Genomic DNA, 17,208 nt, shown 5'->3' with positions numbered 1-17,208 from the left:
AAGTCTGTCTGCTGACTCCACCACAGAGAAGCTGCCTGATTTCTCTCCTTGTTTGCCCATCTGTTGGGGTAGTGAATTTCTCAGGGAGGTTTCCTAGTGTTTCCCCTTGGAGCTTTTGCTGCTGTCTGCCGTTGTACTGGTAGTGGAGTGAAGGAATGTGTGATCTAATGCTTATATTCCTAGAAGACAGCACTGTGTGCCAGCGAGCACACATCAATTCTTTGTCAGCCACATCCCCAGCAGATGCAGGCCAAATAAAAGGATATGAATTAGGAGTGGGATGCAGGGAAGGAATACTTTGTCCTGAGCAAAGGAGTTGCAGCTGACAGCCACGTGTGGCACAAGCCACAAGCAGAGTGCAGGATTCCAGCTTTGCCATCCCGCTGTGAAAAATGTGTCTGTTGTCAGAGAGCTGCCCTTGTCCTTTCCAAGTGACTCTTCTCTGGTTGGTTTTTGTGCAGCCTCTGTTGGGTAACCAATCTCCCAACCCTTCACTTATTTGAGTATCTCTGATGCTGACATCAACATTGCTGGATTGAGGCTGCCCTCAGAGGAAGTGCCAGCAGTTGGTCCATAGCTCTTACAACCTGGTGAAGATGTATTGTGCCCCACTGTAACATTTGTCAGCCACTGCTAAAGAGCTTTAATCTAACTTTCCAGCAGAAGCCAGCAAGGTGATGTACCTGCACCAGAAGTGGTGTAAGTAGCAGGCTACTAACAGTGATTTAAGGAACATCTTCTGCAATATTTACTGCCCCTGACACGTAGAGAACTATTGAAGTGCTTTTTATCCAGACCTTTCAGTTCTGAAATTCAACTCTGCTTCTCTTGCTTGTTTTTTGTTTCCTTATGGCTCTACTGCCATTGAGCATCTCCACATTAGCCCTTTGTTTCTAAATCCACCTGAATTCTTCCTCCCTTTGCAGATCTACATCAGCTCTACCTATTTTAGACAAAGCACGTCCTCAGATTTCATGCTTGTAAGAGAGGATCGGTAGAAACTTGGAAAGGGAGAGGAAATAATCTCATAGCTACTTGGAAGCATCGTTCTTCAAGCTCTATAAAACAGCCATGCTGGGTAGCTTACTCTGCAGAGGCTTTTCTAGCTCCAGTCAGTAGTGTCAGGTTCCCTAGGTAACCTGAATATTAATTATTGTATTAGTATTCTTCAAAGGTTTTCCACTTAAAAGAAATGTTTCATTAGTGCAACAAATTACAGAGCTCAATTGGATGCAAGCTGTAATGTTTTTTGACACCTCCACACCTCTTTGCTTTACAGACTTCTAAGCTTGATTTATTCTCATTCATGGTGGCAAATATCAGCAGATTTGCCAAATTGATGCAACTCCTGATTTTGCTGGAAGCTAACAAATAGCTGCTGCAGCCCTGGAAATCACTGGTAGGGAAAGAGGACCCAGAGAGAGGCTCAGCAGATGCTGTGCTTATCAGAGGAGCCTCTGGGCAGTGTGTTTCTGGGCTGTCTTGCTGAGTTTGAAGCCAGGCAAAGACAGGCAACGGTGCTTCAGGAGTGATGGCAGCCCCCTGTGACCTGTGGATACCAGGCCTCTCCCCACGCTGATACCATTCCTGACCAGTGGTGCTCGCATCTGACAAGGGAGGGAGAAGGCAATTCCCGGGTGTGAAACAATTAAACCCCCCTGAGGCTACTCTGCAGTTTAGCTGGCCCACTGCGCCACACTACTCTCACCTTTCTTTAAAAGAAGACATCACTACTTTAAAAAAGAACTCTGCCTCTTGAAAAGAGCAGTTAAAAGACCAACCCATTTTCCCAGTCCCCTATTTCCTTTCCTGCTTTTTATTCCACTTGACCTCTATTACCCTCTTCTCCCTTCAATCTCTCTTTTGAAAAGTGTATGTTAAACATTCCTGCAGATTAGAAAATCCCACTCCTTAGAATCACACAATCGTTCAGGTTGCAAAAGATCCTTGGGATCACCAACTCCAACCATTCACCCTACTCTGCAAGGTTCACCCCTAAACCATAGCCCCAAGCACCACATCCAAACCACCTTTAAACACCTCCAGGGTTGGGGTCTCCACCACCTCCCTGGGCAGCCTCTGCCAATCTCTGACCACTCTTGCTGGGAACAAATGTTTCCTCCTGTCCAGTCTAACCCTGCCCTGCTGCAGCTTGAGGCCATTCCCTCTTGTTCTGTCACTGATTACCTGGGAGAAGAGACCAGCACCAGCCTCTCCACAATGTCCTACAGGTAGCTGTAGAGAGCCATGAGGCCTCCCCTCAGCCTCCTCTTCTCCAAACTAAGAAGCCCCAGCTCCTTCAGTCTCTCCTCACAAGATTTATTCTCCAGGCCCTTCCCAGCTTCCTTCTCCTCCTGCTTCTTGAAGAGTTTAGTTTGTGGTGAGCCAAACTTTAACATATATAAGAGCATTGCTTAACAATCTGTGTGCTGCAGTGAGCCACAGCTGAAATACAAATGACCCTGCATGGTCAATTCGTGCTTACATAAGCTCCCAGTACCACATCATCAGTAGGTTTCCTAACACTGAGCTGATCGATAGTTCCACTGTACTCTGACATCTTCCCTTCCAGTATCAAAGCAAATATGCAGAGCTCTGAGATTGCAGTGTGATGGAAGAGTGCATTTGCTGGGTAGGTTTCACAGATCCACACGGAGTGTATATTCAGAGACATTTCTGTTTCCAAAGAGAAAGTGCCTGGGTGGATAGATAGTAATTGGTGTCAGTTTGGAGAAATGATTGGATCTGTTAATTGCTCTGCAGACTTCACCTTCCTAAAGGCTGGAGGGACCTCATTTTGGATCAGACTGCTTTAATTAATGTCTTCATGGCAGGCTCTTTAAATAGTCTTTAGTCTGAACATTTTATTACACTTTTCACATATTCAGCCTTAGTTTCAGATTCAGGCCTGATGGCTTTCATTGTCTTAGCTATTTCTGATGTGACTTCATTTGCAGACAGCTCAGGGGTTGTCAGTATGGCATTCCCCTTGAAGATGTTCTGATCCAGGGAGCAGAGGTAACCCCTCCTTTCTGAGCTGGTGAGATCTGCCTCAGTGCACTTGGATGCCATTGGCTGTGGCTGACAAGAGCCTGGTTTTCCAGTGTGCAGTGCAGCAGCTCATGTGCACTAACGATTCACCAGCCAGCTGAACGCCAGCCGGGAGCTTGCCCAGGGGGGCGAGAAAGCCAGCAGCAGCCTGGCCTGGGTCAGGAATAGTGTGACCAGCAGGACCAGGAAAGTGATCTTAGTACTCAGCCCTCGTCAGGCCACAGCTTGAGGACTGGGTGCAGTTTCAGGACCCACACTCCAAGAAAGACACTTTCCAGAGGAGGGCAACAAAGCTGTGAAAGGTCTGGAGAGCAAGTCTGGTGAGGAGTGACTGAGGGAACTCAGGGTCTTTAGTATGCAGAAAGGGAGGCCTGAGGAGAAACCTTCTGGCTCTCCACAACTCCCTCAAAGGAGGTGGGAGTGACATGAGGATCAATCTCTTCTTCTTAGTAACAAGTGATAGGATGAGAGGAAATGACCTAAAGTTGTCCTAGGGAAAGTTTAGGTTGGACATCAGAAGAAGATTCTTCCCTGAAAGGGTCTGAAGCACTGGCACAGGTTGCCCTGGGAGGTGGTTGAATCCCCACACCCTGAGGAGTTTAAAGAATGCAGGGATGTGGTGCTGAGGGACGTGGTTTAGCACCAGCCTTGGCAGAGTCAGAGAATGGTTGGATTGGATGATCTTCAAGGACTTTTCCAACCAAAGCAATTCTCTGATTACAAATACCCAAGCTTAGGTGAACTATTAAAACAAGAAACTAGCCAAGCATTGCCTTTTCCTGGTTATCAGTAATGCACAGACCTTTGCTGCTTGGAGTGCTTTACCCTTTAATCAAGTAATACTAGAAACTGTGCTGGGAAGCACTTAGAGCAGGCTTACAGGAGTGACAGCTTCACATATTTGCTGGTCTGACTCTTTTATGGGGGGATTCTGTGTTGCATAACTGAAGATCCACAGAGCTGTGCCTGTGCTGGTGTGGGTCATGAGGAAGTACTTTACCACAGGGCTCATATTTTACAGGCATCCACTTGTACAGGTTTTTGTAAGCAGTGACATACAATCACGTGGCCTCAGACTGTTCCTGGAAGAAGTTTGGGCAGATATCTGTTAAGCTCTCAAGGCACTGAAATATTCCACATTGCCTCAGTGGCCTGTTTCAATCTGCTGCCTAATGCTGAACTCAGGCTTTCTGTAATCCTCTTAATAGAGGATTTCCCTCACTCTCCCCACCGTGGCCTTAGAGGACAGTTGAGCATCTACGATTTAGAATGTTGCATATTGTGATAAATCTGCAGTGCCCATCCACATTTCACTTCCTTCCACCTCAATTCACTGAATCACAGACTCACAGAACACATCTTTAGTTGGAAGAGACCTCCAGGCTCAGTCAGTCCAACCTCCACCCAGCACTGCAGGCTCAGCACCAAACCATGGCCCTAAGCACCAGCTCCACACACTGCTTCAACACTTCCAGGGATGGGGACTCCAGCACTGCCCTGGGCACAACATTCCAAGGCCTGAGAACCCTTCCAGGCAAGAAAGATTTCCTAGCATCCAGCCTGAACCTCCCCTGGGGCAGCTTGCAACCATTGCCTCTGCTCCTGTGGCTTGACACCCAGGAGCAGAGGCTGTCCCCTCCTCACTGCAACCTCCCTGCAGGGAGCTGCAGAGAGCAAGGAGGTCTCCCTCAGCCTCCTCTTCTCCAGCCTCAACACCCCCAGCTCCCTCAGCCCCTCCTCTAGCCCAGGGGCTCCAGGCCCTTCTCCAGCCTGGCTGCCCTGCTCTGCACAGGCTCCAGCCCCTCAGTGTCCTTCCTGCAGGGAGGGCCCAGAGCTGAACACAGCACTCCAGGGGTGGCCTCCCCAGTGCTGAGCACAGGGGGATGATCCCCTCCCTGGCCCTGCTGCCCACCCTGCTTCTGACTCAAGCCAGGATGCCTTTGGCTTTCTTGGCCCCCTGGGCACTTCTGCCTCATGCCCAGTGACTGCCACCCAACACCCCCAGGTCCCTCTCCCAGCTGCAGCTTTCCAGCCACACATCCCCAGGTCTGGAGCTCCCCATGGGGTTGTTGTGACCCAGGGGCAGGACTTACTGAACTTCATCCAGTGAGCCTTGACCCATGTGTCTCACCTGTCCAGATCCCCCTCTAAAGCTTCCCTGCCCTCTAGCAGATGGACACAGCCACCCAGCTTGGTGCCATCTGCAAACTTACTGAGGTTGCCACAGGACCCTCCCGCAGATCATTGATAAAGACATGAAAGAAGACAGGCCCCAGTACTGAGCCCTGGGGGACAACACTGGTGACTGGGTATGTGGTGGGTTGAAAATTTCCTACAACATTAAATTTGCCAGCCCAGCTCAGTTGGAAGCAAATGAAGGTTGTCATTGAGCACAGCCCCTCCTGCCCCCGAAGGCTTTGAGCGAGGCAGTGTGGATCGCTCTGTCCAGGAGTGGTGCTGGATGTGGCCTGTGGGAATCCCAACCCTGCTGCTCCTCTTCAGCAGTCATGCTGCCTGGTAGCATTCCCTGGAAACCCTTGTGCATTCCTCACACATCTGGAAACGTTGTCTTTGAGGAGTTTCAGAGCTCAGTATTCTAAAGGGGTGAATCCCACAGCGCCAAGTCCATGACAGCTTCCCTGGTGCTTTTTCCTCTGGTATTTTATGAAATTAAATAAATGTAAAATAAAATGTATTTTATGGGAAAAAAACCACCCAAGACTGAAACAACCTTCCCAAAGATTTTCTTCTCCATTTTGACCATTATTTGGAAGGAAGTGAGAGTGGGAGTTATCCCAGATTTGTTCCTTCTCTTCCCTGTCTCCCAAGAACCACAGCCTTTGGCTTTTCCCAGGTGTTAGATTATTCTTCAGCTTCATCAGAAATAATTGGTGTAACTATTAGAATATTTACTCTGTGTACATTGTTGTAGCAAGTCCTCTTACCTGTGCCTTACCTAATCAGAGGCAGCCACAATGTGGCCTGTACTGTTTAACCAGCTCCAACGGCTTGGTTTACCGTGTGCACTGAGGTATGAAATGGGACATGGCTGGGACATGGTTTAGTGGTGGGCTTGGCAGTGCTGGCTTAGTGGTTGGAGTTTTCCAACCTAAATAATTCTATAATTCTGTCATCCCATGAAGTAAAATCTTCCTACTCCTCTTGCTGTAACTGTAAATGTTTATTTTTCTTTTCTTCACAATTAACCTTCAGTGCTAGGCCAGGAATTGCTGCAACTTCCCTGTGGTCTTACGTTCTTCAAAATCCCCCCCAGTTCTGTCAGCAATGCTGTTTATGCTCAGAGAGGTGAGCAGTTCTCTTAGTATGTCACCTAATGAGGCAGCCCTGTCTTACCCATTGAGAGAGAATGGCTGGCCATGAACATTTCAGCCTTACAGTCTGAAAATCAGCTGCAGTGGCAAGAGACAGAACATTGTTCCCTGTAGCAAAATGAATTGGAGCCTTTTGGGTCTGGTGGAGTTTTCGTTTCACGGCAGTAGCGTAGGGCAGTTGCACACATCCTGGTTTTATTTACACACCTCCTTTGTATTAGTTTGGGGCTAACAGGCATTGTAAGCTGGGTGATAACCTGCACTCCTACAAGAAGTTTGAATCCCTTACACTCTTGTCTGTGTAAGGACTCCTGCTAGATGTTCTAAGGAGCAGCTAGGCTGTCTGTGCCTACCACAAAGAAATCCATCCTCGTTATTTGCAAGTCGTGATGTAATCTGTTTGACATCTTTGATAGTGTGCACAGGAAAGGCTGTGCTGAGCAGTTGCAGAATTCATTGGTAATGAACTGGCTTGCAACCATCTAGCTGTTCGCTAAGCCAGTACTTCCCATCACCGTTTCTTTCATCTCCTGGGATTTTTCTTTCTTCTGCCTTCTACTTTTTTTACAGTCACTCACTGAAATAATTCTTTGGGGACTGAAGTCTCTCAGGGTTTCTATAATAGCCTTAGCAATGAATAATGAGAAGACTGGTTACAACTTTCTCTGAATGAGAGAGGCAGAGCAAAAGAAAAAAACAGGATATGAAAATCAGTTCTTGGTCTGATTAGTTTCTGAACATTTGCTGTGCAAATGGACTTGCTCTGCAAAGCGAGGGGAGGGAAATGGCATTTATGGAGGGCTCATGTAAGCCATTTGTTGCTTAGTTAATTAGGACTGGTTTTCATTCAACTCCTTCTCTGCCACCGCTCCCCTGCCTATTTGCCAGTCTTTGAGCAGGTTTTGTTTGGGTTTTTTGCAGGTCAGAATTAGCTTCCTGCTGTGATGCAGTTCACAATTTTATTGCTTCTCAAAACAACACCCCCCTGGGAAGTAACATGAGTTATGAAGTGGACAGTAAAAAGACCATCCTCATTACCGAGGACATTTTTAAGATGCTGCCTGTGGTAAGAATTTTATCTTTGCCTATTACTCTAATTGCAGTATCATACATGTTTTGGGAGATGCTCTGTTTGATTCCTCTGGAAGGGACCCCCTGGATGCACTTCTTCATTCCCCTTGTAAGACCTTTCTATTAGCGTCCTTCCTGCCTCGCCTTCCTGTGGTGGTGGAACATCTGCAGCTAGGGTATTGTAGATCAGACTGTTGGGTAGAGTTGCTGCAAAACACAAGTTGCAGCCTGGCCTGCCAGTCAGCTGAATTAGTGAGTCAGGCCTCTGAACATGTTTGCCTTGCTTTTCATATCCCCATTTTCAAATGCATTTCAGTCTGGAACAGCAGTTCATATTCCTTACATTCCCCAGCCTTTTCCACTGCAGGCCTGGGCATATGACTTATGAAAGCTTCTTGGTGGGAAACCTGAACAGAATCACAGAATCACCAAGGTTGGAAGAGACCTCAAAGATCAAGTCCAACCTGTCAGAATAGCAATAGAATATAAAACAGGAATAGGAATAGGAATAGGAATAGGAATAGGAATAGGAATAGGAATAGGAATAGGAATAGGAATAGGAATAGGAATAGAGTGGTTGATAAGATGTTCTCCATGGGATGGTAGTGTGCCTGGATGGCCAAGAAGGCCAATAGGGTACTTGGGTGCATTAAGAATAATGTGGCCAGCAGGTCTGGGGAGGTTCTTCTCTCCCTCTACTCAGACCTGGTTAGACCACATCTGGAATATTGTGTCCAGTTCTAGACTCCCCAGTTCAGGAGGGACAGGGAACTACTGGAGAGAGTTCAATAGAGGCTACGGGGATGATAAAGGGACAGCAACATCTCTCTTGCAAGAGATGTGGGACTGTGAGAAGAGAAAGCTGAGGGAGGACCTTATCAATGTCTATAACTATCTGGAAGGGTGGCTGTCAGGAGGATGGAGCCAGGCTTTTGTCAGTGATACCCAGTGGTAGGATGAGGGGCAATGGATATAAACTCAATCACAGGAAGTTCCATCTCGGCATGAGAAACACCTTTGTTACTGTGAGGGTGCTGGAGCCCTGGAGCAGGCTGCCCAGAAAGGTTGTGGAGTCTCCTTCTTTAGAGATCTTCAAAACCTGCCTGGATGTGTTCCTGTGTGACATGCCCTGGGTGATCCTGTTTTGGCAAGGAGGTTGGACTCTATGATCTCTGCAGGTCCTTTCCAGCCCCTAGCATTCTATGACTCTGTTATTCCAGTTGGAAAGGACATACAATGATATCTGCCTGATCGGTTCAGAGCTGACCAAAAGCTAAAGCATGTTGTTGAAGGCATTGTCCAAATGCCTCTTAAACAATTGGGGCATCAGCCACCTCTTTTAGAATCCTATTCCAGTGTTCAGCCATCCTCTCTGTAGGATCATGCTTCCTAATTTATTTACTCTAAAACTCCCCTGGCACAGCTATGAGCCACTCCCATAAATCTTATTACTGGATACCAGGGACCTCCCTCTCCTTTTTCCCTCCTCAAAAAGCAATGAGCAATAAGAAAGCAATGAGGTCACCCTTCAGCTTCCTAGTCTCCAAAGTAAACAAGCCTTAATTCCTTATCCTCATGAGGACAGTCCTCATTGTTCCTCATCATTCATCATAGGAGGTTGTGGATGCTCCCTCCCTGTTCAAAACCAGGTTGGATGGGGCCTTGGGCAATGTGGTCTAGTGGGAGATGTCCCTGCCTGTGGCAGGAGGGATGGACTAGATGATCTTGAAGGTCCCTTCCAACCCAGATGGTTCTGTGATCCTGTGTTTCTACCATTCCTCCCAAAGCAGCAGCTTTGCTGCCCACTGGACTGCCAGAAACACAGATTGTGCAAAGGAATCAGCCATAGTAGCTCAGGGCTTAGAACAGGCATCCAGTCTCTGGGAAGGGGCAGAAAGGGGCACAGAAATGCCCTCAATTTCTCAGAAGTACTGGCACCTAGGAGCCCTCTTACACTCCTCAGGCATTCTCAGTTTTGGAGATCCCTGCTCCCGTGAGCCTGGGTGTTTCCCATGCTGCTGTGAAGCACAAACCTTCGCTGCAGCAGAGGTTTTTACAAGTGGGGTCAGTTTCTGCAGCTAAAGCAGCCCAGCTGTTACCTCTCTGTTGAATGCCAGTGCTGCCACAGCAGGAGAGGCTGAACAAGGTACAGAAGATGTTTCTGAGCCCCTGTGACAGCAGTCAACTGAAAGAGCCACAGGTTTATGTTGATTTAGTAGGTGGGGATCCATGCTGGTCACAAGTGAGCTCCACTCAGTGTCCCACTGCAGGACAAGTCTCTGTCAAGAGGAGGAGTAGAGAGCCCAGCAGCCACTTACAGTAACCTCTGCAGCCTGGCACTGCACTCACCAGCAGTGATGCCAGGGCATGTGATTATCCTTTATGGCACACTCAGCTTCCCCTGAATTCATAGAATCACAGAATGGCTCAGGTTGGAAAGGAGCTCAGAGCTCATCTCCTTCAACCTCCCCAGCATGGTCAGGGACACCTCTCAACTAGACTCAGCTGCTCAAGGCCTCATCCAGCCTGGCCTTGTGCACCTGTAGGCAGGAGGCATCCACAGCCTCCCTGGGCAATTGTGGTAGTTTGAGCCTTAACTGGGATTTAAGAGCTCAGATGGGGAGCAAGACTGAGAATCCCTCCCCTGCTTCCTCCTCCCCCTCCTCTAACAAAGAAAAACAACAAAAAAAAAAAAAAAAAAAAAAAAAAGAAAGAAAGGGGGATAAGGAAAATAAAGGAGGAGGTAAATCTACCAAGAAATAATTTGGAGCTGGTTTGGAAGTAGATAGGTAAAATTTTCTTTAAACAGTGTGTGTATGTATATATATATATATATATATATATATATATAACAGGAAGGGTTCACAAGGGTAAGGATAGGGAGAATATATATACATCCATATATATATCTATACAAAACCAACAGTCCTTTGAAGATGCAGCAGGGAGAAAAGACCAGGCCTGACCACATGGCAGAGAAGCAGGAAGCCAGCAGTGACTCAGTCCTCTCATCCAGGCAAGGCAGGAGCAAAAGAGACCAAATGGCTGTAGTGTCTTCCTTTTTATAGGCTTGCTGGACAGGGAGGGGGAGTGGAACAGACTAACTCAGTTTCCCAGGGGGAAAACCCTGCTCTGGGGAGGGCAAGTCTCTCACAAGCCCTCCCCACCCTGCTTTCAGGATGGGCAAAACACATCACAGCAACCTGTCTCAGTACCCTGGTACTGAAGAGCTTCTTCCTCAGCTCCACTCTAACCCTACTCTCCCTCAGCTACAAACCATTGCCCCTTGTCCTGTCTCTAGATACCCTCAGGAAAAGTCCCTCTGCAGCCTTCCTGTAAGATCTTTCAAGTACTGGCAGGCAGCTCTAAGATCCTCCTGGAGTCTTCTCCAGGCTGCACACCCCCAGCTCCCTCAGCCTGTCCTTGTAGCAGAGCTGCTCCAGCCCTTGGATCATCTTGGTGGCCTCCTCTGGACTCACTCCATCAGCTCTGTGTCCTCCTTCTGCTGGGGATACCAGAACTGGAGGCAATATTGGAGGTGGGTTCTCAGCAGAGCAGAGCAAAGGGTCAGAATTCGTTCCTTTCCACCCAGTGTGTGTGGTGACCAGGCAAGGAGCATTCCAGCAGTTACCTTCTCTTAGCTGATAAGTCAATGACAGCCTCTGGTCTGCTGCAGTGCAAGGGAACATGAGTGCACAGAAACTGCCTTCAGTACCAGGCAGCTCCTCAGCTTGTCAAGGGTTCAGTCCACTACTAGATAATTTTTGTGTATTTAAAAGAACCTCATTCAGTCTCAACAATCCAGTGGTGTTCTCTTAAAGTCCTGCTGACAGGAGGAGCACTTCTCAGTCTGCTGGTACCTGGTTTTGCCTCTTAGCTGTCCAGGCCTGGCAACAATGTCTGCTAGGTGGTGAATGCTTTTGCTGGGATTTACTGGGTTAAACCTGCAAGGCCGGTTGACTAAAGACACAATGAAACAATCAAACCACTTCTAAGGCTCTGGCTGTGTGTCTGTGTTTGTTTGCAGTCCTCTCCTCTTTCAGTGCATCCCTTCAAGACCTGTGCTGTGGTTGGAAATGGAGGCATTCTGAAGAATTCCAGCTGTGGAGCGGAGATCGATCGCTCCGACTTTGTGTTCAGGTGAGAGCTGCTTCCTCTCCCTGAAGTGTGTGCAGTGGGTGTGCAACACCCCACGGGCTGGCCCAGCTGGCTGTCCTGGCAGGGGCTGCTCCCAGCTTCTTGTGAAGAAAATTCAGATTCACAGATTGCATTGGGTTGGAAGAGACCCTCTAAGGCCATCTTGTCCAACACTCTTGCAGGCAGCAGGGACATCTCCAGCTAGAGCAGGCTGCCCGGGAACACATCCAGTCTGATCTTGAATGTCTCCAGGGATGGGGCCTCAACCCCAGCCCTGGGCAGCCTGTTCCAGTGTCTCACCACCCTCCCTGTGCAGAACTTCCTCCTGATGTCCAACTTAACCCTGCCCTGATCCAGTTTCAAACCATTGCCCCTTGTCCTATCCCCATAGCCCTTCTGAACAGTCCCTGCCCAGCCTGCCTGTAGGTCCCCTTCAGGTACTGGAAGGCTGCTCTAAGGTCTCCCTGGAGCCTTCTCTTCTCCAGGCTGAGCAGCCCCAACTCTCCCAGCTTGTCCCCACAGCAGAGGTTCTCCAGCTCTCTGATCATCTTTCTGGCCTCCTCTGGACCCAATCCATCAGGTCCATGTCTCTCTTGTGTTGGGGGTCCCATCGATGGACACAGCACTGCAGGTGAGATCTTACCAAAACAACCCACCCTATCCTGGCTGAACCCAGGGCACAAAGACTCTGTCAGTGATGTGAGACATGAGTGTCCAAGACCCTGACATTTCTGTTCCCTTAACGTCCTTTAGAAGGAACTTCTTTTTGTTTGGTTGGTTTTTAATCAAGAGAAGAGAATAAAGGAAACCCCTGAGACTGAAAGAAGAAACACTCTTGTTAAATGTCACATGTTTACCTTAACAAAGAGCTTCTGCAGCCTTGGAGTGATTAACTAAGGCAGTTCTTGACCTGCCACGATGTTTGCCTCCCATCCAGACAACCAGACACCTCACTGAAGTTGTTTTTTCAGCTCCCTCTATAGATGGTGGAGAAAACCAGGTGTGCTCAGAGTGTCATTTGGACTTTTCAGTACATGAGCCACACTTTGTGGTTCCTGCAAGGGAAGAGAGTCAAGGTTCTCCTCTCAGTGATGTCCGGTCACTGGATTCTGTTTGCTTTCCCACCTCTCACTAACACTGGGCTGATCTTTTGTTGCTGTTTCCAGTTAGATAACCAAATGGGAACTCTGCACACTGAGATGCTAAACTTAGTGAGTGACTGACTTGAAGAAATGCTTTCTTTGCCTGTCAGAGGAAGCACTGCCTGGGCAAGTTGTGCCCTTGTAAGAGCTAAGACTTGGGGCAGAAAGTCATTGCCTGGGCAAGAGGGGCAGGGGCTCCTAGCAGCTCACACAGGGCATCCAGAGACTGGCTCCTTGCTTCTGCTTTGTCAGCTGAGTTATGAAAGCGAGCTCTCTGGGCCCTGTTTTAACCACCTGCACGGCAGATTACAGAAGTGCTGTAAACTTTATTTAGTATTTATGAAGTGGTTGTGGATCCCTGGGAGCTGATGTGGAAGTGTCAGTGCCAAGAGAGGGGTTTGCAAACAATAGCCAGAAAGCATTTGTGCTGCACGGCTGCTCAGCTGAATGTTTCTCCATTGCAGGTGTAACCTCCCCCCAACCACAGGAAGCATCAGCAAGGATGTTGGCAATAAAACAAGCCTCGTGACTGTTAATCCAAGTATCATAGCTCAGAAGTAAGTACCACTGCAGACCTATGGCTGTGCAGGAGTGGGGAGTCATTTGACATCGCTCAGATTTTGTTGGGAATCCATTGGGATCCCAGCACAGGGAGCAGAGCATGCAGATCACTCCATTAAGCCATAGCTCCTCTGTAAAATATGTACCAGTCTTAATGGGAACCTGGGCTGGAGCTCCTCTGCTGTGAGGACAGGATGAAGGAGCTGGGGTGTTCAGCCTGGAGAAGAGGAGAGTCACAGACTCACAGAATCACCAAGGTTGGAAGAGACCTCAGAGATCATCAAGACTTTGGTGTGACCTTCTGACTGCCTTCCAGTATCTGAAGGGATCATCCAGGAAGGCTGCCGAGGGACTTCTCCTGAAGGTGTTTAGAGGCAGGACAAGGGGGAATGGTTTGAAGCTGAGGGAGAGCAGGGTTAGGCTGGAGCTGAGGCCGTTTGGGTGAAGGTTGTTTCTTGAATGGAGGCCACAGGTCTGCAATCCACAGGACAGGATGGAAGTAGCTCACACTTTGTTCTCAGCAAAGCTGGGGCTTAGCTAGGAAAAGGGCTGTGGTGGTATCTTGTTTCTTGCACACGGATCTTACTGTCTCTTGCTGTCTGTCACATTTGTATTTGTCAAAGGCACAACATCAGACAAAGTTTTGGGTTTGGGTGTTTTTTCCTTCAAAGCAAGAAGGAGAGAGTGCAGTGAGCACGGAAGTGGCTCAGGCATTGGTCACTGATTCAAGGCTAGAGCTGGATTTTTTGCAGTGAGTACTAACTCCCTGATGCTTGCCCAGTCCTTTTTGGTTTAAATGAAGATGAATTATTGCTTCTACAAAAATAGATTTAGCTCTTGGTGGGTCTGCACAAGAATATGAGGAAGGAAACCTTTGTCCAGGGCCTCAGCATCCTTGGTGGCTACTGCCCTGCTACCTGATTTGCCTGGGCTTGATCAAGGCGTTGTGCCAAAGCTGCGCTTGTTTGTTAGCCCAATTAAGCCACCCCAGGGTTAACAGGAGTTACACTGAAGGGAATAGGAGCTAAACCTGTGTGAGGGTGAAATGAGACTACGAGAGGGCTTTGGAACTGAGATAAATTAGTTGTTTAAATATCCAGAAAGCACTGAAATGTTTTTGAAGCAACTCGGCAGCGTTTACCAGAACTGACTTTGCTTCTCTCTCAGAAGAGCTGTCCTGACTTTATTCACTGTGACTCCTCTGTCTGAGTTTGGATCCTGGGCTAGTCTGATGGTAGTATTGCTAAACTTAATCAGCTTTTGAACTGTCCAGTGTACAGAGTAGGTGAAGTCTCTTGGAGAAAAGAGGTACCAGGGGAGCTGAGCTACCGTGCACCTGACAGTGGCAGGGCTGGAAAGGGACACAAGATGAGACTGAGATGTTCAGGTTTCTAGCAGAGGAAGAGCAGAGATCTGAATTCTGTCCTGAAGGTTCTTTATATACTTAACACTGAGTAGAAACAGAGAAAACTCTTGGAGTAGAGGCCAGAAGTTCACCCTTCAGCCACTCTTCCTAGGCTTAGGCTCAGGCTGGTCTTGCTGGTCTTGGCTGTGAGACTCTTGCATGCAGAGGGTCAACAGGAGGGTTAGGGTCTCTCATTCATTTTGTATCAGTCTGGTGGTAATGGCACTTTTCTGGGAAGCAGGAGCTGTAAGTTTAAGCCCTGCAGGCTGAGAAGAGGTGTATCACTCCTTGCATGAGTTCTTTTGTGCAAGAGGTAACAGGTAACACCTTCCTGAGGGCTTGGAATGGAAATGGCAGTGGCTGCACTCCTCTGTCTTGATGTGCTGCATGAGAAGTGGGTTTGATGCTTCTCAGGTTGTGGAGAGAAGCAAAGCTAAGTTTCCCATTTTCTGCTGGAGCCATTTGTGAAAAGTGGGCTCTGGTAGCCCCTAAAATGCTAAAACAGCCTCCTAGGATAGACAGCTACCCATGAAAGAGGGCCAGTCCCAAGGTGGGTGTGTGCCATATGTTTGGGTGGTTCAGACAGCTCAGATCTGTGGACGAAACAAGTTGTGTGACTCCCCTGTGTCTTGTACCACTCTGGAAGTTCATTATTCAATGTATGGGAGCACACAATTGTGCAGTGGTGAGAACTAAGTGTCTGTGCTAGGTGTGGGGGAACCAAAGCATCTGAGGATAAATGCTCTGAATTCATGATGTTAGCTCTCTGAAGTCTGTACAGATCCCCATGGGCAGTCAAAGGAGATAAACAGACATGCCTGCATTTTCAGCTGGTTTAAAAGTGTGTGGAAAGCAGCTAGAACCCTGCAAAACCTGGACACACACTGCTCTAGCACACTAAGACTGCTCACATGCATTCTGCTGTCTCCACACAGGGTTTGAAGGGGAGCTGCTGTGTAACCTATTGATACACATCTCACACACTCAGTATCACAGTGCATGTGTAGGCAGGATGATGATGATTATTTTGCATTCTCTTTTGAAATGTGTTGAATCACTCAGTTCTGTAGCATGTCCAGGTCTCCTTAGCAGTGAATCTGATCTGCTTCAGTAGCTGCCACATTGCCAGTTCAAGCCTCTGAAGTGCATTCTTACTGTACAAAAAGAAAGGCAGATGTTTGTGAGTGCACAATGCCAATGTGCAACAGGCTGGTGTCAGTCTGCAGTGTGGATGTACTGAAGTGGTGCAGCAGAGCTCTGACTCAGCTGTGCAATAGTTCTCTCAATCATACTTTCCATTCACTCTTCTCCTAAAATGTTGCACTTTGCAGGTACAACAAACTCAATGAGAAGAAGACAGACTTCCTGGAGAATATTGCAGTCTATGGAGATGCTTTCCTCTTGCTGCCAGCATTTTCCTTCAGAAGCAACACAGCCACTTCTTTTAAAGTGTATCACACTCTGCAGGAGTTCAAAGCAGCACAAAGGGCAATATTTTTTCACCCCACCTATCTGAAAAGCCTTGCCCAGTTCTGGAGAACTAAGGGTGTGAAAGCGTACCGGTTGTCATCTGGCTTCATGATCACCAGTGCTGCCCTTGAGCTGTGTGAGGATGTGAAGCTCTATGGCTTTTGGCCTTTCTCCAAATCCACGGAGAAGATGCCCATCAGCCACCACTACTATGACAACCAGCTGCCTAAACCAGGGTTCCATGCAATGCCCAAAGAGTACAACCAGATCCTTCAGCTTCATGGCAAAGGCATTTTGAAGCTGCAGATTGGTAAATGTGAATCAGACTAAACAGGTAGGTCCCATTCTTGCCACATCAGACATCTTTATTTCAGTGATGTGTGGAAGGGAAACTTGCTTTGCAAACAGTGTGGGCCTATTCTTCCTTAGAGGGACATTGCTACCTTAGCCTCAGTGAAAGCTGTGCTCATAAATATGTGAGAAGGGGCAGTTTGCTGACTGCGTGCCACAGAGCTGAGAGAGGTGTTGTGATGGTGAGCTGTAGCTGGGGAGCATAGCTGAACACACACTGCCACCATGATTCCTAGGCAGTCTCCTTGTCTCAGAGATGTGTCTCTACCAACTCACCTTTGGTTTGTGTCCCATGACCTAGCCTCCTTTGTGAATTATTTTACCAAAATGAGAAGACATCTAATCCTGGCAGAACCTTTCCAGATGCACACAGAGGCCAAAGGAAGGATGAAGATGGGGGTAGCATGCCCTGCAGCCTCATTCTTTCTTGCTGGAAAAGCTGGGTTTAGAGCAGCGTGCCCCCACAGCCCCAGGCTGCACAGCAGCCTGTGCACAGCAGTGAGGAAGCTACATTCTGGTGCTTTGTTGGCTACCTCTATGATTCTATGCTGCACACTGCAGCATATCTTGCTGAGCATTTTACCTTGAGGCAGCTCAGAATCTGGAAGTTACAAATGCAGGATGAAGTGTTGTGCTGTCCTTGCTAACTGTCCCATCACCCTTGGACCTCCACCTTCTGTTCAGTCTC

The 17,208-nt window shown here is 48.1% G+C and overlaps 1 protein-coding gene across 6 annotated transcripts in view; it reads left to right on the top strand.

Annotated features, from left to right (window-relative positions):
- ST8SIA6 (ST8 alpha-N-acetyl-neuraminide alpha-2,8-sialyltransferase 6) overlaps positions 1–17,208 on the top strand; it is a 92,100-nt gene that overhangs the window by 24,520 nt on the left and 50,372 nt on the right. For 5 of the 6 annotated variants that reach the window (XM_068146398.1, XM_068146397.1, XM_068146396.1 and 2 more), the window contains 4 exons: positions 7,305–7,449; positions 11,482–11,594; positions 13,198–13,290; positions 16,031–16,503. In XM_068146398.1, coding sequence (XP_068002499.1) covers positions 7,305–7,449; positions 11,482–11,594; positions 13,198–13,290; positions 16,031–16,499 — 820 coding nt within the window. In that variant the 3' untranslated portion in view covers positions 16,500–16,503. The remainder of the gene's footprint in view (positions 1–7,304; positions 7,450–11,481; positions 11,595–13,197; positions 13,291–16,030; positions 16,504–17,208) is intronic. The other variant, XM_068146400.1, reaches the window with a different exon arrangement.

The sequence above is a fragment of the Melanerpes formicivorus genome, unplaced genomic scaffold (assembly GCF_026170545.1).
Source record: "Melanerpes formicivorus ecotype bairdi unplaced genomic scaffold, bMelFor1.0.p_v2 SCAF_13, whole genome shotgun sequence".
In the NCBI taxonomy this organism is placed as follows: domain Eukaryota; kingdom Metazoa; phylum Chordata; class Aves; order Piciformes; family Picidae; genus Melanerpes; species Melanerpes formicivorus.
This window is presented reverse-complemented; position numbering and strand designations above follow the sequence as displayed.